The sequence below is a fragment of the Camellia sinensis genome, chromosome 4 (genome assembly GCF_055761805.1).
Source record: "Camellia sinensis isolate YWXY chromosome 4, ASM5576180v1, whole genome shotgun sequence".
NCBI classification, from domain to species: Eukaryota; Viridiplantae; Streptophyta; class Magnoliopsida; order Ericales; family Theaceae; genus Camellia; species Camellia sinensis.
In genome coordinates this window covers 105,032,587-105,058,599 of record NC_138964.1, presented here as the reverse complement: position 1 = coordinate 105,058,599, position 26,013 = coordinate 105,032,587, and the positions used below count along the sequence as shown (strand labels likewise).

General features: G+C 34.5%; 1 protein-coding gene and 1 long non-coding RNA gene across 2 annotated transcripts; one reads left to right on the top strand and one right to left on the bottom strand.

Moving 5' to 3' along the window:
* Nucleotides 1-17,801: 17,801 nt before the first annotated feature.
* On the top strand, nt 17,802-24,954 carry LOC114305310 (uncharacterized). Its single transcript, XM_082923515.1, has 2 exons — nt 17,802-18,264; nt 24,563-24,954. The coding sequence occupies exons 1-2, from the start codon at nt 17,863-17,865 to the stop codon at nt 24,848-24,850; spliced, it is 690 nt and encodes a 229-aa protein (XP_082779641.1). The 5' UTR covers nt 17,802-17,862; the 3' UTR covers nt 24,851-24,954.
* Nucleotides 19,009-24,270, bottom strand: LOC114295600 (uncharacterized). Its single transcript, XR_014327224.1, has 5 exons — nt 23,998-24,270; nt 21,188-21,440; nt 20,348-20,581; nt 20,108-20,254; nt 19,009-19,233 (listed from the first exon to the last, which is right to left on the bottom strand). It is a non-coding gene; the product is annotated as an uncharacterized LOC114295600 (long non-coding RNA).
* Nucleotides 24,955-26,013: the final 1,059 nt, after the last annotated feature.

Below are 26,013 nucleotides of genomic sequence, written 5' to 3'. Positions count from 1 at the left end.
CACATATATACTCGTACAAAGGATGATTTTGTAGGTCTTAAAGTGTGAAGTACATTTTGCACATCTCAAGACACGTTTAGGGGATTTTCTATGTCTTTCAGTATTTCTCTATTAGTTGAGAAAGTTCTGGAAACCAAAAATTGAGAGAAGAGTACCCTATTTGGTTTTTTGACTTGTTGGTCATGATGGTGATGTCTATTTGTTTAATTGTACCTTGATCTTTGTGGATAGATGCCAAGATGTTCCTTTCAGAAACCAGGACTGATTCTCAGAGAGGGAAACAATTTTCAAGGTGACTCTTGAGGTGTCCATGTTCCTTTCTATTACTTTTCGATGTTGATATTCATTCTACTAAATTCTTTCCCAATTTGGATGATTTCTTCTAAGGACTTGCTTTTGTTTTGATACGAGCGGACTTTTTCGAGAAGGCGTTGAGCATTGACTTTGAAGAGCCAACTGATGATTCTGGGGCATTTACTATGCCTTGGAATGGTTTGGTGTTCTCATATTAGGCTTGGAGTAATCCATATGAAACCATTATTGGATTTGTGATAATTGGGATAATGCCATTTGAAATTGGTTGAAATAACTTTTTCTAATCAAAAGAATGCCATTTTCAATGTAAAGTAGATTGTTTTCAATTAGGTAAGGCTTTCACCCAGTTGATTTGAGACATGGAAAGACACTCCTTATATATGATTAGTTTTCCCTACAAAGGTGACAATTGGGAAATGTACCTTAGACTTAGATCAGGTTGCTTGGGTAATATCATACCTTCGAAATGTTATTATTAAAGAAGAGGGAAAATTGCATTGGAGATCCTTATATTTTGGTTACAGTGTCAATTTGGTCCCTACACTTTCAATTTGTTCAATTTTGACCATTAATTTTAAATTTTGTATCAATTTGGTTTAATTGATAATGCCTTTTTTTCTATTATTATTTAACGAAAGATGATTACTAAATTGGTTGAGGTTAACTCGTTGAGTTAAATAAATTTTTTATTTTTCCTTTAAAAATATGACACGTCACTTATGTACGTATTTTCCATAAAAAAAATGCTAAGAGTTTAATCAATTGGACTAAGTTGGGACAATATCATAAATTCAATGTCAAAATCGTGGTAATTAAAATTAGAGTAACCAAAATGACACAATGATCAAAGTATAAGAACCACCGTCATAATTTGTCCTAAAGTAAAATAGAGGCAAAACAAGTGGGGATTGCTAAATAGTCGATCGCCAACAAATGGGATGAATCGCTGATGCATGCCAAAACATGGTTTTAACTTCAGATTAGAGTGATCGCTTGGGGATCGATCGTTCTAGCGGGAATAATCCTAATTTGACCTATTTTAGTTTTCTAATCAAAAGACCCTAATACATTGGTTGGGTTTAAGCGTCATAATTTTTTAGTAACCTAACAGTTTTTTAGTGTTCTTCAATCTTTACTTAGGCAAATTTCTCTTGAGCACTTTCATAAAAATCATCACACTTTCCATTGCATGACATTGTATCACCATGATATCTCTTTGCGGTTTGTGTGAATGGATCTATCGTTATATGGAGATTGACGCAAGGGTCTTTGTGGTGATCTAGAAAATCAAAGGAGGTTGATGGAATCAAGTAGAGTCTGTGGAGCGTGAAAAATAGATTGGAGTTCTAAATTTTTTAGCATAATTCCCATCTTAACTAATGTAAATTACACAAGATAAAAGAAAATTAACCAATGACACAGAGAGATCTTGTCTATCAATTTTAGTGAAGTAAATGCAAATGAGATCTAAATCAGAAAAGAGGAATTAGGTATAGAAATGTGATACCAGAGGACTAGAGAAACATTGATGCCTAAACCAAGACGACCAGCTTTAATTATACAAACCAAAATCTCCCTTCAATTGATCAAGCTCACAAAAACAATGTATTTTTTTTTCTTGAAAATTTGTAGATATAGAAGCAATCTGTTTTGCAAAGTGAATACACAATAGTGTATATATATATAGATAACACAAACTTATGACATCAAATCAAAGTGGCGCAGCGGAAGCGTGGTGGGCCCATAACCCACAGGTCCCAGGATCGAAACCTGGCTTTGATAAAAAAAAAAAAAATTCTTGTTTTTTTTTTTTCTCCCACCAAATAGAAATTCTTAAATTTATTTTTTATTTTTTGTTCTTAAAACTGTCCAACTCCATATCTTCATCTCCCAATATTCCTCCAAACTTTTTTTGTGGGCGTCAATTTGGACCCATATCGATGACCCAAACCTTTTACCTCGTAAGTCCTGTAATAAAAGTCACCTATGTAAAAAAAATATTTCATCAGGCATATGCAATAATAAAAAAAAATTATTTTATTTTACAAAATAAACCATAAAGACGATACGAAACCCAATAAGGCAAAATGAATCAAAACAGAAGCCAACAAAATGAAAGCAAAACAAAAAGATGAAAAATATGATTTATGGACATCTGGCGTTACTTCTTTTTTATTTTTATTTATTTATCTATTTTGGCTAGAAACCTCACAAAGATGTGAAAAGGGGTGTATATTGTTGTTTTATTATTATTATTTTTTTAATTTCAGTTTCTAGAAATATTGTAAATAAAAAAAGCACCCACCCACTGCCAACCTTTCTGGCAATCATTCAAATGCAACGAAACATTTGAAATTTGAATATAAAGTTATTACAGCACAATTGATCTATGCCTTTTTTTTCTTTCTTTCTTCGTGGTCCCATCTTGTGTTCAAAAGTTAAAAAGATATACAGTAATGAAAAAGATTCCACAAAACACAATTTCTATAATTTTCAAAATGATTTGGAACATTCATGTTATTGTCAAAGATAGAAAAAAAAAAAATTTAACAAATCAATGATCAATACATCAATAGGAATCATGAAGGTACTCCTTTGTGGGTTCTCAAACATTTTCCAAAAGATGTAACTCGGCCTATTGTGGCAGACGAAACCTACTAACATCTTTTTTTGCAAAAGCCTAGGAATTAAAAAAAGAGGGTCTGGATGGTTTCCAATTCCAAATTAGATTGAATTGCTCAGTTTGGCACATTAGGTCTACTTTTGGGTCTTCAATAATTCAAATCGTTCAGATTTTAAGATTTATCGAGTACATCATTGCTACAAAAAATCAAGTCGATTAGATAACGAAAATCATATGTTTGGATCAATTTTGTATGAAATGTTTATTTTCTTATCATCAATTTTTCTTTCATATAAAACTAATTCGAACATGTGGTTGCCGTTATTCGGTCGATTTGATTTTTTGGATGGATAATTTTCTCGATGAATCCCAAAATGTGAATGATTTAGATTATCGAAATGTGACAAAAAAAAATGGAACCAATAGGCCGGACAACACCTCTCTAGTCCTAAATCGGACTAGAGAGAAGTCAGTCCCTTAAAAAAAGATCAAAAATTTACCATGATTTTTGATCTGTGGTGTATATTTAAGCTTTGTATTGTGGGACTAAAACCTAAGTAAATCTTTTAACTATTAATTTTAAATTTTTGAATAATTCCTAAATATATTTTTTTCTATGTTTGTATAGTATTATTACTGATCTTTTTTCTCTGCTCTGCATTCAACATAGCTAATCATTATTGACTTGTGATTGAATAACATGCATGATAATTTTTGTTCCTTTCCATTTTGCATTATTGGAGGATTCACGTTTGAGTTTACTTTAGAAGATTAGCTATATGTATTGCTAATTAGTTATGAAAGGATATAGTTCAGAGTGTCTGGAAAAGTGTCAAATTTTAGCTACAACCCTTTCCTGTCTCTTTCATAATGGAACTCACAAAGTAGCATTAAAGCAACATCGTTAAAATTTAATATTTTCACACTACAACACTGTCAAAATTTGATTTATGATAATTTATTTTAGCATTAGAAATGTTCTGTGACTTGAAATGCATATATTGGTATATTACCCTCATAGATGTATTTGCATTTCATGTAGAATATATATATATATATATATTTATGACAATCGTGTTTTCAAAGTGTACCAAGTCTGGTGTTTTTCCAGTAGATGAGTATTAAATTGGTCTTAGGAAGTTTTGTTTTTTTGTTTTTGGCATAAATTGTTGAGTTTGCACATTTCTGAAGGCAAGGGATTGCTAAGCTACTGATAGGGATTGATCCCGAGCAAGGGATTGCTAAGGGATTGATCCTTATTGCACTTGGATTTTTTTGACATGGGTGTGTACTTGCGCAATATGGGTCACCACCATTGCCGTTGCCGTCCACCCACCACCACCGCTGCTACTGCTGCCATCACCTACTTGCCACCACTGTTGTCGTCATCATCGACCCATCATATTCTCTTCTTTTCTCTTCTCCTCTCTCTCTCTCTCTATTATTTTTTCAGAAACTTCAGTCCACCATTGCCGTCTTTGTCGTCTACCTGCCACTATCGCTACCGTTATCTACTCACCACCACCACATCGTTGTTCGGATGTTGCCACCGTTCACCAACTATCTCCACTATCGTCAGAGGTCTACATTCTACTGTCGCCAATCTATATTCTACCATTGTCGATCTATACTCTACCGCTGTCGATCTACACAACCACCATATTGCTACCGCCTCCTTTATTTAAGATTCAGATTTATTTTTAAGTGATAAATTTATTAGTCTCTTTTGTTCTTTGTGTATGTGGAAGATGATCGTGTTGAATAAATTTACAGTGATAAATTTATTAGTCTAGTCAATAAATTTACAATGATAAGTTTATTAGTCAGGATTTGTCAATAAATAAGTATGGTTAATAGGACAGGCTTATAAGTACCTCCAAATATAATTACTAAATAAAATGTATAGCGATCCCGGTTGCCCCTTTACTGTTCTGTTGTATTCCGGACTCGGTTCCGTGAAGTTGGTAGTTGTATCTATCTTGTTGTCGTCCTTTAATTCCACTTGATTGAGTTTTAGGATGTTTTGGGCGGGGTTGTTACAGGTTGGTTAGGCCTTGGTTTCAATTCCTTGTTGCCTAGTTTTTAGACGGTCCGCTCGAGCGGGTATTCTTGCACTCGAGCGGGGATTGCACACCTCTAGTATTTCGTGTTCCTGCAAAACTTCTGCAGGTGTGATTTCTACGCTCGAGCGGTGGCGCTCGAGCGGGTTCCTTGACGCTCGAGCGGGTAGTACTTTCTGGGTATAAGTTCTGGGAGGGGGAAATCTACGCTCGAGCGGACTGGTTTTCGCGCTCGAGCGGATGTGCTTTATTCTTGTGCTTTGGCGCCCGAGCGGGTTCTTTTGCGCTCGAGCGGACCTAGTTTTTGTTCTTGACGCTCGAGCGTTGTGTTTTCCGCTCGAGCAGGAATGTCGTATATCAGTTGGCTGTGAGACAGTTTTAAATCACTTTTTCTCATCCTTTCTCTCTCTTACTTTTCCGGAAAAGCCATTTGAGAGCTCCTCTCTCTAAAACCTTGACTTCTCTCTAGGTATTGATCTAGCTAGGGTGTTTTCCTCACCTTTGGTCTTCACAAAAGAGTTGTTGATCGTCGAAGGCTATCTTTTGATCCGAGAAACTCGTGGTTTGGAGCAAGTTCGTTTTCATCATCTTCTTCATTGGGTGTCATCTTTTGAGGTAGGGGTTCCTACTCACTCTTATGGTCTTTGACCTAGATTTTTAGTTGTTTTGATAGAGTGTTGAACTTGGGAAATTTTGGGACTTAGGGTTTCAAAATGTGTAAAAAGGGTTTTGTGATTTTGGGCTCATAACTTGTATTTTGGGTTTTAAAGTGATGATATAATTGTTGGTTGGTGATATTGAAACCTTCGGGTTAATATCTAGAGTTGGGGGGTGCAAGCCCTAATTTGTTGTTTAAAATTAATTGGTATAATTAATTTAGAAAAATTGTGAACTTATGGAATTGAGTTGGAAATAATGAAATTGGTTCATTATGTTGTGAAATGATGGAGTTTGATTTATAAATCGCTCGCTTTTGAAAACATTGATATTTTATCTGTTGGAACTTTTATTATCTGTTTAGAAATAATTGCTTGGGTTACCGGTGGAGGGTAGTTTTGATTGTTGTAGACAATGCATGATGATTAGGCAAACTAAAAGTAATCAATTGGATATGTCATAGAGTATGACGGTTGATAGAATACATTAACGTCATGTATTGATTGATTGCGTATATGACCTTTGTGTATATATGTTGTGTGTGGGAGGAGATAGGGGATGTACTCCACGGTTTAGGGGAAGATAGGGGATGGACCTCTAAACCGGATGTTGTTTGGGAGGAGATAGGGGATGGACTCCACTGATACAGCTCATATGCTTGTCAGATAATGTGTTGATACAGCTCATATGCTTATCATTGGAAGTGTTGACACAGCTCATATGCTTGTCATTGGAAGTGTTGATATAGCTAATATGCATATCTGTTGAAATGTGGATACAGCTTGTATGCTTATCTGTTGAGATATTGATACAACTAATATGTTTATCTACTGTGAAAATGGAAAATGTTTAATATGAATCATTGTCTCGTATAAGTGGTTGGCCAGGTTCTGAGCCATTGATATAAATTGTGGAATTGGCAAGAAATGAAAACTGAAATGAAACATGAACATAGTGGTCATGGAATGGAAATGGATTATGGATTGGTTTATGAAAATTGAACATTTATCAATTGCTAATGTCGTAGTCATTGCTCATACTGTGTTTAGCATATCACTACTGGGCGTTGGCTCACCCTTTATGGGACATTATTTTCAGGTACAGGTAGTATGCCACCTCCAAGGACATAGCTTGGATGATGATAAGAGTTGAAGACTCTTCTTTTATTTATTTTGATGTATTACATGTAAATTCAAGCCAAGGGCTTAATATGTATTGAGTTAGTACTCTTCTTTTTGTAACCAAGTGTTAACTTGGAAAGCTGTAAGCCCTTAGGGCATTTGCTTTTGTTGTTAACATGTGATACAGTTGTAGAATTACTCTGATTAATAGAAATGGTCAGTTTATTTTATATCAGTGCATGTCTCATGAGATGGGTTTTATCTATTATTTTGAGGGCGTTACAAAATGTATTTTTTCTAACACAAACTATAAAACCATAAAATGTTTTTCTTAGGAGTGTTGGCAAATCAAATTGGGTCGGGTGGCTTGCCATTTGCCATTTGTCCGAACTTAAGTAGATTAGAAAAAAATGCATATGTATTTGTTTGTTCGGACCATTGAAATCGTCCATTCGATAAGGGATTGGTTCAAGTTTGATTTTGGTGAGTCAGATAGATGCTTACCCAGCCATAGGCAGAAGGATTGGGTTGCCCATGAATTTACATCATAAATTCAAATTCTAGCATTTTACTAGGTATTATTATTTTTGTTACATAACATTCTTTACACTTGTATGCTGAGGACAAGTGTAACCAAAATAAAAATTAAAAAAAATCTAATTTTCTTTTTTAAAAATACAGACATCATTTTTCACACCTTGCTTGCTATGTGTAAAACTTTCATTAGATTCTATGCCTTCAGATATTGCTTCATACTAATCATCAAATCATCAATTGTTACTATTCTGGAAAAAACTAAAATCCACGATATATTGAAATGTGATTATGTTTTAATTTTAAACAACAAATAACAATTCCAATCAAAGACAAATCAACAAGCAATTTAACATGAAAGAATTGCAATCGGAGCGCCTCCAATTATGATAAAAAAAAAAATCACGAGTCAAAGTCACAAAACAATCCACTAAGAAGACAAAAAAGAATTACACATGAATACCCTTAATTACCTAGTGAATCCATGCCCGAATTGAACCGATCTCAATGTGTCTCTTCCACTACCATCTTCACCTCAGAATTGTCTTGTCCAACGTTGAATCTACAACCCTGATGTTGAATCCACGGTGATGAGCTACTTTGGAATCCACCAAAGCTTCAGGTCTAAATTTCTCAAAATCTACCGAAGAACAACTCTCTCTTTTGTGAATAAAAAAAAAAAACCAAACGCTTGATGATATTGATATGAAGTTCACAGATCCATTGATTACTCTCAAATCATTAAGGACACTTATAAAGTACCCTCTAATATAAAACACTTTGTTTTTTTTTTTCATTTTTGAAAATCTGGATGGTTCAAACCCTAAACCAAGCAAACAACACACTTTATAGTAAACTGGATTGCAAAGACCACTCGAGTGTACATTTCACCACTTGAGCGGTGTGAGTATAGGCGGTGCAAAACATATAGGTTGACCGATTGATCACAACATTCACTATTCGAGTGGTAAAATTTGCTTCCCAAAAGTTCAGACGCTCTGCAAACATACTAGATGATCACTTTCTTCGCTCGAGTGTACGGATGACCACTTGAGCACTTAAACAGTTCGATCCCCGTACAAAGTCAACGAAGTAGCGAATATGAAAAGATCAAGATTACAAGCTCCTCTATATAGGCACAATTTGGGTTGGATTCGTATCTAAACACTCACATTTTCACTAAAACACAAAAGAGAATAAAATTACAAGTGAAAGGAGTTTTCTCAAACGGGATTGTCAAACTTGAACAATCTGTTGTAAAATATTTATTGAGTTAAAGTGAAAATAGTTTTTGTATTACATTAGTTCCATGAATATGCTATTCTATTTATACATGCTATGAGATAAGGATAGATACAAATAATGATAAGGATAGAATCATGGATGTATATCTGTGATATATATCTGATATGGGAAGCATATCACAACAGCCCCCCTCAAGCGAAACATTCCAATGGGAAAATTTGTAGCTTGTCCCGAAAGAAATGAAGGATTGGAAAGGTAATCCTTTATGTTGTGTTTGGTTTGGAGATTTGAGGAGGGATTTGGAAAGGGAAAGGGAAAAAGTGTGTGAAACTAGGTGAAATTTAGACATGTTTTATTCATATTTCACTTACCTTTTCCATTTTCCTTTCCAAATTCCTCCTCAAATCCCCAACCAAACACACCATTAGTAAAAATATCGGCGATCTGATCTTTGGTAGAGATAAATTGAATTTGGAGATCCTTACGAGCAACCTTGTCCCGGACAAAATGAAAATCAATTTCAATTTGCGCATGGAAGACCGGATTGGCAGACAAGTATGTGGCGCCAAGATTATCACACCAAAGAATTAGGGAAGATGATAACCGAATACCAAGTTCAGTGAGTAAGGATTGTAGCCAAGAAATTTCAGCAGAAGCATCAGCTAAGGGTTTATATTCAGACTCAGTAGAGGATCACGCCACTGTCTGTTGCTTGCGAGAAGACCATGAAATTAGATTATCACCAAGATAGATTGCATAACCACCGGTGGACTTGCGATCATCAATGGAACCAGCCCAATCGGCATCGGAAAAAGCTTGAAGATGAGTAGAAGAAGTGGGTTGAAGGAAGAGACCATAATGAGAGGTATCTTTGAGGTACCGAAGAATCTGTTTCACAGCCCGCCAATGGTCTTCGGTGGGAGAGTGCATAAATTGGCAAACTCGGTTGACGGAGAAGGAAATGTCACGGTGAGTAAGAGTAAGATATTGCAAGGAACTGACCACCATACGATAATGGGAAGGGTCCTTCATAGGAGTTCCAGTTGCTGAAGTGAGCTTGGTAGTAGTAGCAAAAGGTGTTTGAACGGGCTTGGCAAGCAGCAATCCTGATTTATGGAGGAGATCCAGGATGTATTTGCGTTGAGAGAGCGATAAACTGTGAGAGTGTTGGCAAGCTTCAATGCCCAAGAAGTAATGCAAAGCACCAAGATCATTGAGGGAGAACTCATGGCTTAGCTTATGAATGAGCTGCTGAAGAGAAGAGGTGGAATTGTCGGTAATAAGAATATCATCAACATAAATAAGAATGCAAATCACAATACCATCATGTTGATACACAAACAACGAGCTATCAGATTTTGAGGCTGTGAATTGAAGCTAAAACAAGAAACTCGTGAGACGAGAGAACCATGCATGCGGAGCCTGTTTCAATCCATATAAAGACTTATGAAGTTTGCAAACAAAGGACGGATGAGTGGCATCAACAAACCCAGGTGGTTGATGCATGTAGACATCTTCCTGAAGATACCCATGAAAAAAAACATTGTGCACATCGAGTTGCCGAATGGGCCAATTGTTGGAAACGGCAAGAGACAAAACGAGGCGAATAGTTGTGGGCTTAACCACAGGACTAAATGTTTCAAAATAATCAAGCCCCTCCTGTTGATGAAACCTTTGGAACCAAGCGCACTTTATAGCGCTCAATTGAACCATCAGCCCGACGTTGGATCCGGAAGACCCATTTACAGCCAACAATGTTCATACCAGGAGTGACCGGATGTAAGCTCTAAGTGCCGTGACGGATTAATGCATTGAGTTCCTCAGTCATAACAGTGCACCAAATGGGAGATTTGTTGGCAGAAGTGAAACATGTGGGTTCAACCGAGTCGGCAGACGTGGCAAGGAAGGCATTGAGGTTGGTTGACATGTGCTGAAGGACCATGGGGTGAGTTCGGTGGGGAATAGAAGGGAGTTGGGGTGAGGAGTTGAGGTCAACTATGAGATTGAGGCCATGGGTGTGGTGAAGAGATGATGAGGTAGGGGTGACGGGATGCAGAACAGGGGAGCTAGAGGACGGGATGGGGGATGCAACAGAGGCACCTGTGGATGGAACTACTGGAAGTGGTGAGCGTGGAGGGGAAGTAGCAGCGGGAGGAGATGCAAGCGACTGGACAGTGGGTGTGGGTGGGGTCAGTGGTGCACCCGCAAATAGAGGTGGGGAATAGGAAGGGGACACGTGAGTGGGTGCAATAACAAAAGGGTGGGAAGGTGGTGTCTCGGGTTGGGGAGAAAAGGCAGCGGATGTGGAATAGGGGAATATGGTTTCATTGAATCAAACATGTCGGGCAATATAAAGACGACCGGTGGAAGCGAGATCAGGAGTGATATGGTGCGTGGCACCGGTATCTGGAAACCAATCAAGATGGGAGGAAGGAGGAGAACTCAAGGCACCATATGTACTGGAAGTGGGTTCAGAACCGTAACTAGTGAAATGAGCACTTGGACTAACCATGTGATCAAACCGGTGATAGAATTGAGGAGCAGTGTGATTGGGCCGATTACAAATTTGACAGCAGAGACGTTGATCAGTAGGTAGAGTGGGGAGGAGGCCCGAACCAGTAGAGAAAGAGTGAAAGCCTGGAAAGGAGCCAAAGTTGAGAGGAGTTCGGTCGTGCCCATCGCGCCCAGGACCACGACTACGGCCACGGGAAAAACCACCACGCGAACGACCATGAGATGTGGGTTGAGCAAAGTGGGCTTGCGGAACAAGTATCGGAGTGGGGGTGGTCGTGTTGTGATGAAGGAACTCATGACTTAAAAGGAGACTGTGGAGTTCCGAAAATGAAATGGGGTGTCGGCGAGCCGTGAGGGTTGTGACAAGATCCTTGAAATCAGGATGAAGGCCTTGATAAACATACAGGTTGAACTCGGAAGGGGAAAGAGGAGTGCCGGCAGCAGCAAGTTCATCGGCAATAGTTTTGGCGTCATAGAGAAAAGCAATGGCTGGGCGATCATTTTGTTTCAATTGTTGAAGACTCAAACGGAGTTGGAGAAGGTGAGTATGAGAAGGCGAGGCTAGGGATTGCTCTAGTGTGAGCCAAAGATCACGAGAAGAGGTGCATCCGACGGCAAGAGGGAATATTTCATCCGAGAGAGAGGCAATGAGAAGGCTCATAATGAGTTGATCTTGACACTGCCAAGTCGTATGTGCCGGATTGGGAGTGGAGACATCATCCATGTCAATGGTGGATGGTGGACAAGAGAAGGAACCGTCAATATATGGGTAGAGTTGTTGGCCACGAAGGTAAGGAAGAAGTTGAGTTTTCCAATACAAAAAATTTTGGGATGTGAGTTTAAGAGAGATGGAGTGATGAGCATAAGGAAGGGAGATGGGTGAAGGGGCTTTGGCTGAGGGAGTGGTAATATCGGAGGATGAAATTTCAGAGGCCATTGGCTCTGATACCAACTTGAACAATCTGTTGTAAAATATTTATTGAGTTAAAGTGAAAATAGTTTTTGTATTACATCAGTTCCATGAATATGCTATTCTATTTATACATGCTATGAGATAGGGATAGATACAAATAATGATAAGGATAGAATCATGGATGTATATCTGTGATATATATCTGATATGGGAAGCATATCTCATCAGTCAATTACAAAAACTTAACACATATTGTTTTTCAAAATTTCGACGAAGGAGTGATGACCTATTATAAACGAATCGCATTTAAATTAAGGCACCGTATAGTAATTCCATAAGACTAGCTTCTCCATATTATGATGTCAATCTAAATGTGGGTTTGGATAATGGATTGGTTAGGAATTTGAAAACGAAAAGAAAAAATGTGAGTGAAATAATCTAAACACAATTTAATAGAATGTTGAGCAATGCTACAAACCCAAACATTTTATTTAAAATTTTACTCAAAAATATAAATTTTAAATGTGTAGTTCAAATTTATTCAAGTCATAGACCCCACAAAATTGAATCTCGATCACACTTCATATAATGAAGTTTTGTCAAAAATTTTATGGACATCTAGCTTTAGTGTAAAACTTTCAAACCTAAAAAAGACGTGAAAAAGGGATTATATTGTATTTTAATTTTTAATTTTTAATTTTTAATTTAATTTAGATTTTTTTTTCTCACTTCCTAGAAATATTGCAAAAATAAAAAAATAAAAAACCACCCACCCACTGCCAGTCTTTATGGCAACCATTCAAATGCATGAAACATTTGACGGCACAATTGATCTAGGTTTCTTTCTTTCTTTCTTTCTTTGTGTTCAAAAGTTCAAAAAGTTGTAATTGGCCAACTGTGGTAGACCAAACTTACTAAATTATTAATATGTGATTGAATATAATTTGTTTCTTTCTATTTTGCATTATTGGAGGATTCACTTTTGAGTTTGCTTTAGAAGATTAGCTATATACATATTGCTAATTGGTTAGGATTTTACTTATTTATTTATTTATTTTTGTCAATCGAAAGAATATTATTCACAATGTTTGGAAAATTGTGAAATTTTGGCTAGAGCTCTTTCCTGTCTCTTTCATAACAAAGCTCACAAATAGCATTTTGTTTCGTTGAAGAAAATAGAAGAAATGATTAGTGTGGCATTGAAGCAACATTGTTAAAATTTAATATTGTCGCATTATAGCATCGCCAAAATTTGATTTATGATAATTTATTTTATCATTTAGTATTCGAGATGCTCAAAAACTTATATGGCACGTTTGATTAGGTGGATTAGAGCATGAGATTGAGATTATTAATCTGTGAGTCCAATTATTCTATATTTGTTTTAACATTTTGGTTTAGGATTATTAATCCAATGAATAATTAATCCAACAAATTTGTAGGATTATTAGTAATGGGGTAGGGGTGAGATTATTAATCAAATGGATATTAATCCAATTGGATAATAAATACCACACTAATTTAATAGAATTATTAATACTTCACTATTAATCTAGTGAATCAAACAAGACTATTATGCTTTCCAGGTAGAACTTGATCTCAAAAGTCAACTTCTATATTGCACATTAAGCTTTTTTGAGTTCTATCAATAAAAGGTTCCAACATTTTGGCAAAAAAATAAAATAAAATAAAATATAAATAAATAAATAAATAATTACAGTTATGTTACATTAAAATACCTTTAATGCTGAAGAAAAGCTTTCAAAAATCAATATTTTGTGTGCCTAACTTTCAACTTTAATTCAAAATTAGAAAAGAATTGTAGCTTGACGTTTTATAGTAAGTAGAAGTCATTTTTTTATTCAAGTAATTTATATATAATTGATTTTCTCGGAGAGATTTTGATGAATTGATACTAATGTACCCCAATCAAACAATTAAACTGATTAAAAAAAATGGATCAATTATATTGTTAGTTCTTACATTTTGTTTCTTATGTCATTTTTGTCTTTTACACTTTTAATTGACTCAATTTTGACTCTAATTTTAAATTTTGTATCAATTTGATCTAATTGATAACGCCGTTAGAGTTTTTGATAAAAAATGATTGTTGAGTTGATTGAGATTAACTTACTAAGTTGATCGAGTTTACAATTTTATCCCTAAAAATATATGATACATGCCACTCATACGCACGTTTTTCATAAAAAAATGCTAATATTGTTGAGTTAATTAGATCAAATCGAGACAAAATAAGAAATTCAGGGTCAAAAGCAATTAAAATTATAGGGAACCAAATAATTAAAGAGCCAAAATATAAAGATTACCGGTATAAATTGCCCACAAAACATAATATATTTGAAAATGCGAAAAGGAAATAAAATGTATAGAAGAACTTTTGAATGCTTTTAAATTCTTAATGCAGAAGCAAAGCAAAAGAGGTTTAGGTCAGAATAAGAAAAAACAATGAAACATTCAATTGTATCATGGGAAAGGCCTTTGTTATTGTGGAGTTCTGATCATATGCTATTAGGTCTATTGAGTTTGACATACTCCCAAAGTGGATTACTTTATGCTGAGAAATAGACTACTGCTTTGTGTTGACAGTACACCCCAAAAAAAATAAGAAAAAAAGTTAGGGATCATGAAAAATTTTTCATGAAAATGATCATGAAAAAGTTATGATCATTGCATTACCTTGATTAGTGTATAATGCTTTATTTTAAGTGTAATTCAAGGGTTACAAACCTTTCATGATTATTTTCATGAAAAGTTTTTCATGATAAAAAAACCCGAACAAGAAAAAGGGAAAAAAGAAGAAGCAATGTAAACTCTAGATTCATTTTAATGTTGGTATCCACATACAAAAATCAAATTCAAACCACACGTTATATCTTTTAATAAATTACGGTGTTTGAGTTTTATAAGAAATATAAAAATGAAAGTGAGAGTTTCTCTTCATGTGAGTAACACTGAGTAAATGGGTACCAAATCAATCACAAAATATAATTTTGATTATGCATTTTAGATGGTGAGATACTATATTATGGAGACGGTTTCACTCAAATTACTTTATTGTAAGAACAAAAATTACATTCGAAGTCTCTGTAATTTGTCTCTTATGTCAATTTTCTATATGCAGTTCATTGTATTAATTTTGTGATTTAATTTTTCATATAGCATTAATTTAATCCAATTGACAATATTTACTATAAAAAAATAAAAATAAAAAAGCAAAATCAAGAGCAAAATGATAAATTAAATGAAATATTTGAAATTGTATATACCAACTCTTCAACCACTTAACATGAGATGAGACCTTCGTATCACCCGTTTGACAAATCAAGCAATTATAATGGTAGCAAATGGACGACTCGTCATCTTTAAAAGAGAGGCTTTTTGCAGTTTTGAAGGGCAATTTCAAATTGTATGCCAATTCTTTAATTGTTTTGAGGAATCAATGGATCATTTTGTCATTGATTTTAGTTTAATTTTACAAAAAAATTCTTATTAATTGAATTATACTAACATAATATGAAAATTTTAACGATAATGTTATTAGTGGGACTAAATTGACACAGATATATATTAAAGGGAACTCTGGTGCAATTTGTTGTTATTGTAATTTTTGTGATCAATTCAATGATCCATAATGCTATATTTACCACCCATCTACTTATATTACATTTCAAATATCATTTCATGTGATACAATCACAACTATTAATGCAATGGGTCTCACATAAATTTCATTAATATCCAATGGTTGTGATTGTGCAATATGAAATGATATGTGAATTGTGGTATGAATATATGATAAATGTAGTACTATTATTTTATGATTGGTTTTGTGTATATGAACTTAGATGAATATATAAACTCAGAGGAGCATGAATTCATATAGATCATTATGATTCCAGAGCTAAGTCGAGTTTCCAAGGCTGTTTAGATTATCAACTAACAAGGAGGGCTCACTTTCCAGATTCTATGAAGGGAAACCAAACTCGGAAGAATGGGAGTTGTTTCTCAAAAGACCTTTGTATGAGTGGGAAATGATTATTGAGGCTTCAAGATTGGCTATCACTTTGAACTCTGCTGCAAACCTGGGACAGGGGTGTACAAATTGTCCTACCTGGAATGGTGTAGTTGTAGGAGGGTTTAAGGTGGCTGATTTGTATAATTTTATGACACATTGCTTGACTCACAGATCAAAGTTTGCAAATTTGTGTGGAATAAGGATATCCCCCCTAAGGTACAATTTTTTGGATGGTTGGCTTGAAAAGAAAGAGTCAAGACATCTATGTTTCTACACAGAATTGGTATTCTGAATAGCAATGCAGCTAATGTGTGTGTGTTTTGCAAGAATGAACCTAAATCAGTTGTTCATCTATTGCTCCAATGTTGCCCTTTCTCCTAGTGTGTTTGGTCTGAAATGATGCAGTGTTGGGGAGTTGAGTGGGCAATACCTAGAATTGTTTCCATTGGTGGTCTGGTGGAAATTTCAAGAAGGAAAATAGGTTGTGGAGGGGTTGTTTAGTTGTATTTTGGTCTCTCTGGAAGCTTAAAAATGAGTATGTCTTTAATGGGGCTCAGCCTAAGGGATATGATTTTTGTGAGCTTGTCAAGATAAAAATAGCATTATGGCTTAAAACTTCAATCCAAGGATTTCATTACTCAGTTAATGATATTGTGCACAAACTGAGACAGATAAGGGGCTGCATCTGACTGTTGCTGGTTTAAGAATGAGAAGCAGAGCTTGAGTTAATGTCTGAGGAATGGAGCTTGAGGAACATTGAGTTTGGTGGTTGGGCTGAGTGGTGGTGGTGGTGTTGTTTTTATTACATTGAGTTTGTTGCTGTTGTTTTTGTTTCTTTTTGTTGGTTCCTTACCAATTTTGAGGCTTGTGCTAGCAAGTGATTGTATATTTTTATTAGTGCCAACCTAGTTGGGATCTTGAAATTTTACTATGATACTCTTTGCACTTTCTCCCCATTTATTGATATAATTCATACTTTGAATGCTTGTTTTCATCGATAAAAGCTTTTCTTTTGTTGATATATATATATATATATATATATATAAATGATTCAAGAGCTAAGTATCCCAAAAATACATCAATATTCTAAGTATATTATTGAATACATATACATACATATATGTTGTGGGAGGTAAAATTTGAGGTACATGTCATATATCACTAAATCAACTTGTCATAACACGTGTGTCAGCAAATCATGAGACATATTTTTGTCGACACCACTAGCAGCCTTCACATATTAATAGTATAAATCGATAGATAGAAGATATATATATTTATTTCAAAACTATTCTGCTATCAATAATAATTGAGTCAAATAAATTACCAATAAGTCTTTTTTTTTAGAATTATTACCTATTAAGTTTTATTAATAAATTCATCAAGTGATAAATCTATCAGTCTCTCTTGTTTTAATGAATAAATTTAGAGTAATAAATTTATCCATCAGAACTTATGCCTAACTAAGTCTAATAGGACTAATTGATGATAACTACTCTATAACATATTGATTAAAATAACTCAAAATATCAATGCATTGCAATATGTCTTCTTCCTTTTTGGCCTTTATATATCAGCAATGCTAGGTATCATGAAAATTTTTTCATGGAAATAATCATGAAAGCTTTGTGATCTTTGGATTACACTTAGAATAAATCACCACACACTAATCAAGATAATCCAATGATCATAACTCTTTCATGGTCATTTTCATGATCCCTAACTTTTCTCTTTATATATAGCTCCCACCTTTGCTTCTTCCCAATTCAAAATTGTCTTCTCTCTCTCTCTCTCCAAACATTAAATCTTTCTCTATATTGATACAAAACACAAAACAATAAAGAGATGGAACATACAAATCTACCAGTAGCAGCCAGAAGGTTATGGCACATAGTACGTGTGTTGTATTTCATGGTAAGGAAGGGCATATCAAAACGAAAATTGATGGTTGATCTCAACATGATGATGAAACGGGGCAAGATAGCAGGGAAAGCCATACACAACCTCATGCTCCACCACAACCACCATTCCTCCACCTTCAACCGTCAATCACACGACCGACACCTGTCCTTCTCCGCCCCACAGGAATACGAGTTCAGCTGCAGCAACAGTCCAGCAGCCTTCCCCTTCAACCTCAGCAAGCCGCGCAAACACCACAAGCACTCTCATTTCTTCCCTTGCGCTCATGCGCCACCCACCACTACAAGAAATCAGCTTTTTAGGGACAAATTTATTTTGTCCCTAAAAGTGTAATATTTGTTGGGAAAAACTTTAGCCAACCAATTTCCTCCGTCGCGAAGTTTGTCCCAAATGGCCCGTCCGGAAAAGTCAAAAAATGACTTTTAGAGACAAAATTTTGCATTTGTCACTATAAATAGACTTTTAGAGACAAAAATAGGTGGTTGCAAAAAGTTTTGATTTTGAGACAACCAAAATTTGTCTCTAAAAGTCTATTTAGAGTTCAAGGCAACACTGGTAGTTATGGAGACAAAGAAACTAATTTTTGCGACAACACAAATTGGTGTCTAAAAGTTTTAATGTTTGCGACAACACAAATTGGTGGCTAAAAGTTTTAATTTTTTGGAACAAATGGTAGTGGTCTGTAAAAGTTTTAGTTTTTTAGGACAAAGGGAAATGGTGGTTAAAAGTTCTAATTTTTGGGACAAATAAAAACAGTGGCTAAAAGCTTATTAAATATTTTTTGAGACAACTAAAATTGGTCTCTAAAAGTTTGATAATTGTTTTTTTTTTTTTTTTTTTGATTTTGTAACAATTATTCTAAAAATACTAATTTGAACATCAACTTATATTCCTTTCTTGATTTCTCAACAACCAAACAGAAAATATATATCACCAAACCATCCACTCATCTCCAAATTAAAATTCAACTACACAAAAAAAAAAAAAAAATGCTCATCGCATTCAATAACAAACAAATACCATGCTCTAATTCATTAGTACGTAATATCTTGATTGTATATATGACAGAGATTTCAAAAGTATCATTTCCAATTTATAAGGCTAGTGTTATAAGCATTGTTTATAGCATTCAACTGTTCGATGAACAGATTGTTATTAGAATTATATCTACCTACATAACAAAACAACTCAACTCAACTCAACTCATCACATCTTCTTCTCAATGGTTTCGTTAAAATGGCATTCAAAATCTAGCAGAGAGCTCTCAAGCTTTAAATCGACGCAAGCCTGCAGGACCTGCATAGAATAGGCCAAACTCTCAAATAGATTACCAATTAAAAATTATCCAATAATAGATTAATTTAATAAATTACAATTTAATGTGCCGATTGTAGTATCTGAAGTTCAATTACAAACATTACTCCAGTGAAAACAATTCCTTGTAGAACAGTAAGTAAAAGGAATAACTCCTATGAAAAGTGTAATTATGCAAATATATATATAGACAAAAAGGAGAATATTGTTCTAAATCGCCTGCCACACTCCCACGTGAGATACATGTGGGCCTCACACAAATGCACCCAACTGTTTGTCTCTCATGTGATACGTTCTTCAAAAAAATTCTGTCTACTTATAAAAATTCTAAAGAGTAATGCCAGAGACCTCTAAAAAATAGTCCCTAAATTTACCCCTAAGGTGGTATAAATCAAGTCCACAGCTGGTATACATGCAGCAAGTTGTGATGAGTTCAAAACTAATCCTCAGAAATTGTCTTCGCCCACTCATTATTATGTAATCCATTTCCTTCAGAGAGAAAGAGTTCAAAACTAGTCCTCCCCCTTGCTCATAAATTAATGTAATCTTATCTTATAAAATCACTCTAGAAAGTTAATACTCACAATTTTCTAGAAAAGTGAATGTATAGTCCTTTCCTCTTATTTTCTACAAAAGATCAAAAACTCAGTTCAGATTTAACACAAACAATCAAAAGGGACCCAGATCAGGTGCTGCTGCCTTGAAGAAAACAATTCAGAAGATACTAAAAGCACAGTGATGTATAACCTGTACTAGCATATACATGTAATCCAATCATATCAATATCCTAAGATTCATCAGATTTATTGAATGAAACAAATATCAATTACTCAAACATTCTGAAAAGATGACTTACTAAGAAGAAGAATCAGTAGAGGGTACTCTTCGACTGATCTGCTGCATCAAGAAGTCGACTTTGGCATTGTATTCCGTGCGATCAGACTCCAAGATTTGAATTCTTCCCACCAGCTCCTCATTGATTCTTCGTTGCTCTTCAGCCTCCCTTGTTGCATCAAAAAGTATCATGTTAATATATAGATTGAAAAGACGAGAACCACCAACCAAAACAAAACATAAACTTAAAATATTTACAAACCATCAGTGTTGCAATGTGTGCTAGAAGTATCCGAGTGTGAAACTTGTGACGTAACTTCATGTACCGATTCTGATGTAAATGGGTGCAGTGTAGATGATCGAACTGATTTAATGGATGCATGGGGTCCAGGTGTTGATTGAGTGGATGAGCGAACTGATTTAGTGGATGCATGGGGTGTAGGTGCATGGGGTCTAGGTACATACCCTGCTCGTCCTCTGCCTCTTGTGGACATACCTGTTGAGAAGTTGAGGGTATATACATCATATATTGCTACACTGCATATATACTTATGCATATATATTAATAAACAGTATACACCATTAGATTTAGTACAAGTAACCAGCAATTAAAAAAAACCAGCTCCAATACAGGCTTGTTCTACTTTACTATCTGTTTTCTTAGCTAGCCAGAGCAAATGGGAGGGAATAGAATTAAGACAAGGTTCTGATATTTAAGTAGTTAGAGAAAACTATATACGGAAAGCGCGTTTTAGGACTGATGACTCATTCCATAATCTCAATTATCATATGTTCTTTGTTTGTACTTTGGGAATGGATATTAACTAAAAAGTTTGTTCATCCACACAAAATTTGGAAAAATATATGTATATATATATAATTAAATTTAGCCGGCTATTGGCGCCAAAAACAGTGACTAGGATCACCAATGATGCTGGAAATACGTCCCTGATGATAAAAATAATGATAATAATGATAACAATGCTGTAAAGAATTGGTCATATTTTACTAGGTTTACTACTGATATGAGTGATGCTATTAATCATTTTTATGTTATCGGGTGTTAAAAGCTCATATTAGTAAGAACATGAGCAACACAGACCTTTAGGTGACAAGCTCTTCAACCTTAGTTGGGTTTTTAGCAAATTTCTTCTCAACGCATATGGTTGTGTCAGCACGTGCAGAGGGACACAGACGGATTTTCTGAACTTCAATTTATTATGTGCCAAAGCAAGAGAGATGAATTGCAATTCTGGCAGACAACAAGAGGCTCCCCTCAATTTCAAGTCAGCCTATTAATTTTCTTGTGTAGTAGAAGCGGATTCCAAATCTTCAGCTGTCACTGGCTGATGCAGCTGCATTCATAAAAAGAGTAGTCAAAGTAAGCAGCAGATAAGAACCTAAGAATGTCTTGTATGGCATAGATGTTAGGTGATATCTCTTGATATGATCCACAAATTAATCATCATCGAAGAAACAGGGCATTATCTCATAGGTATATGAACCATTTGCTGGCAACATGCAGTTTCGTAGCCTTGGAAAATCCAACTGCTAGCTATAAATTCTTGTATTCCTTAGGATTAAACACAGGTCAAGCACATGAGTAACAGTAATCAGCCTGATTGCTTGTTGCAACTTCTTGCACAATCAGCTACCACTCAAAGATTTATCTGACTATCAACTCAATGGAACACAAATCAGGTGAGAAATTGAGTCGAACAAACTGAGAAATGCTAAAGTTTCTTGTTTAGGCTACTGCAATGCAATTAGTAGGACATATTCATGAAGCATACATAAAATAAAATGCAATATAAGACATCATAATCCAAAACAGATTTTCAAACTTTCAAGTTACTGCAATATTTATATCACAATACTTTCATATCTCACCAAAATAAAGCATAATTACACAGATAATAGAGCACATAATTTATGATTCATCTAAAATAATTTACCAGGAAAAAAAAAGAATAAATTATTAAGAAGGATAAGAACTGACTAGACAGTTACCATCTCCTTGAACCTTTAGCTCAACCAAATCATACAAACGCAATCTGAAAAAGATCAAATATTTCTAGTAATAAAAATACTAGAACCAATTTCATGTGCATTAAATAAAAGGCAAATGGAAAGCAAAAACATTTAGGTAACCAAGGAAGAAATGCAGAGAGATGAAAAGGAAGTAGATATGCAATGTTTCTTCAGATATCATTCGTAAAGATACATGCAAGGTTGTCAGTGGCCAATGCATAAACAAGGTTTTCTTTTTTTTCCCCTATAAGAAACAATAATGTTAAGATAAGTGCCCCATAAGAGTTCCCATTGTGATGGCTTCCTTCACCATTGGTAGACCTTTGTTTGGCAAAGTGACTCCCAAAGAAAAGAAAAAGATTGACTATCTCATAAAACACGCATCAATATATCTCCTAGAACTAAAACTCACAGCTTTGGCCCAACTAAAATAGTTAGACCAATCACCTTTACTACCTTCTTAAGTCATCAACTCACTTCAACTTAACAAAACAATAATCCTAACTCCCAACTACCTGAAGTCACCAACAAGTTTTTTTCTCATTCAGCCATCTTTCAATGGATTCATAAACTTCATCATTGAAGCCAAATGTCTACCAGTGGCAGTGGTCCGCCGGCAAACTTGTTCTTAGTCAGATGTTAACAAAACCAGAGCAGTAGAAACCTGGATTTCAAAGGTGGTCTCCAAAGATGTCAGAGTTCAAACTTGCCAATTGCCATGTCAGAAAAAAAATAATGTTCAGTTCATATTTAACTTTTTTATAGTAAAATCCACATCTGGAATGAATTTAAACAACACATTAAATTTTCTGAATATTTTTTTGTGTATGAATCTTGGGCAGTAGCATTACTTATCCTCATTCTGTAGCTGATACCCAAATGTTCCTTTCAGACCAATAAAATTGAGCAGAAAACTGACAGTTATTCGCACCATCCATACTAACTTCAAATGTCCTGAATAAAATATATTTATGGTCCTTAAAATGAATCTATAAAATGAGAAACAACTCTACAAAGGAGCACAACACAGGACATAAAAGAGCAACAACTCTAAATATCAAAAGAGAGAATATAAAAGAACAGAGAAAATTGGGAAAAAAAAAAACTACTTCATTACAATAGAGAAAATTGGTTAACAAACTCTATTTCTCATAATAGACTATAATTTGACTACTTTACCAACCAACTTACTAACAGCTCAACTAGACTCACTCAGCCCGGGCTTTCAAACTGTTCTCTCAGTTTATTGTCTCTTTTATTCTTTTTTCTTTTGTAAATTTTTCTACCAAACCTCAAATTTATATAACCTACAAATGTCCCTAATCATACCAATATTATGCCAAGATTTTGTTGTCTTTGTTTCTCAAATAATATATACAGAATTTCAAAAGCCTTAGAAAATTAAATAGCAGCAAATTCATTTAGACAAATGCACTGTTATATATCTTTGTTTATTGTTCTTTTCAGCTATTAATGTATCTTCTTGGCACTTGATTTGCAGAGATTATGACGTTTCAAAGCAAATTCAAGCAGGATAAAAAAAAACAATTATAAAAAATTGACTTCAAATTTTACATCCATATGTCACGCATTGAACTAGAGAGATCTCCATTCACTTCAATTCCAACAAACCATGTAATGGAGAGAATCTAAATTTGCAAATAGAAACCCCAAGATACTTTCCACTCAAATCTCAGAATGTTAAAAGCATCCAAGAGGCTGCTGTTACATCAAATCGATTATACAGATACATACATGATAATCGATTATCATATTCATTTTCATTTTCTAACTCCCATTCATAAGTCGATTATAATATATATGATAGGCGATTCATAAATATGATAGTCGATTATCAAATAAGTTGATAATATATGGTACCTGATCGGAATCGCTACCGGAGATACGCCGGGAAATCGGAGAATCAAGGAGAGATGAGGCGGCAACGGAGCGATCCAGCCCTGGACAGAGATGCTTTGAGACAATGATGAACCACAGATCAGAAGCAATCAACGAGATCGTTGAGAAGAACCAGTGAATTCATATATCGAATCCGTAGAAAAGAGATGCATGAAAAGAAATTAGGGATTTGATAGAGAGAGAAAAAGGGAGAGAGAGAGAGAGTGATGAAACCTTTTTTTTCATTTTGTTCCCGACTATATGAGTTCAAAAATTGATATATAAAATACAATAATATATTATTTGGGTTTATTAGGGACCAATTAAAATTGTAGGAATATGATTTGGATTTATTAGAGACCAACTAAAATTGTAGAGAAAAGTGATTGATCCTTTTTCAACTAAACAAATTTGTCTAGAAAATGTAAAAATATGATTAAACATATTTTTTAAAAAATTCTTTTATTTTGTCCTTAAAAGTATAATTTTTACAAACAAATTATTTTTGTCTCTAAAAATTTGTCTTTAAAACCTTAATTTCTTGTAGTGCACCGACGATGACATAATGACCGTTGACGCAGTTAAAAAGGCGTTGGAGATGATGAACAGTGAGGCAGGCTCGTCGGTGTTGCCGGATTTCTTGCAGAGTCCGATGATGGTGCATGACATGTTGTACAGTGAATTGTCGTCACCGGCATTGCCGGGGTTTGGACCGAGCCCAATGGTGAGGCAGCTGAGGATAACGGACTCACCGTTTCCGTTACGGGACGTTACACAGTGGCTCTACGTTGAAAACTTAACTCTTGCTTGTGTTCGTTACATTATAACGTCCTGAATCAACTTGATGTTATTTTTTTGGACAACGTTATTGTTATTTGCTCATGACAAATAAATGAAAAAATAAAAATAATAAATTTAGATATTTAAAAATAGTATTTAGAATTTTATTGAGAAATAAGTTTGATTTAAATTTATATCTTTTATGGTACGGTTTATATTTAAAATAAATATGAATTTCATATTGTTTTTAATATAATTTGGAATTTTTTTGAATCCCTAATATTTGTGGGAAAAGAAAATGCGTATGGCATGGGTTTCCACTTTTTGTGCGGTATATTGAAGAATCTTCCAATCTTTCCCAAACATGTATGTTCAAAAGAAAAATAAAATTTGAAAAACTACCATAAAATTTGTTGAGAAAATTTTCATTGAGAAGCGTGATTGATATTTAATTAAGGTATTTTAAATCCATGTATAAAATAAATCTGAACCATAGATTTATATTTTTGTGTAAAATTTGAAGCAATAATTCTGAGTATGTAATATTAGTGAGAAAATATGGACAATTGTTTACTTTAAAATAAAAGTTTCGTTATAAATGTGATAGCATTAAAAAGAAAAAAATTATGGAATGGTATATCATTTTATCATAGTTTCATTCCAGGTAAAAACAACCATCTTTGTATTTTATAATAACCAAAATATTACTGTCCATCATTTTGAAGAATTTATTTCAATTTTTAAAAAGAAATTTATTAAGCTCCCATTGACATTCAACAATGCAAAGTTACGTCACTTTAATTACGGGATTATCCCCTTTAATTTTTCAAAATGACCGTATGTTTACCTTAAAAAGGAAAACACAACTTTGTTGATGCTTTAAATTGCACGGGTGTGTAAGGACTTGTACACCTAGTGAAAGGTGTGTGCTTCTGATTTCTAATTTAGGAAATTGTGAGTGATTAGGAAGATGAACTATGGGTTCAAGTTTTGTCACGACGAAGAGGATTTTAATATTTTCTTAGGTGATAGTGAAATATTACTTGAGTAACTAACTTTGCATGAATTTAAGTTGTCAATTGCAAGAATTGAATAATAAAAAAGGGACTGTTTTTAAAAATTAAATGATAAACTTGACTAAAAAGAGAAAATAAATGAAAACTCAAATGATTAGTGTTAAAATGAAAGAAAATTTAACTTGCATTGATAGAAAATGAA

What these genes read in the sequence shown, in the direction of transcription:
- LOC114305310 (XM_082923515.1), top strand. Translation starts at nt 17,863, where the DNA reads ATGGAACATACAAATCTACCAGTAGCAGCCAGAAGGTTATGGCACATA. An exon ending in AATTTATTTTGTCCCTAAAA is followed by an intron (nt 18,265 to 24,562) that starts GTGTAATATTTG and finishes AATTTCTTGTAG; the next exon opens with TGCACCGACGATGACATAAT.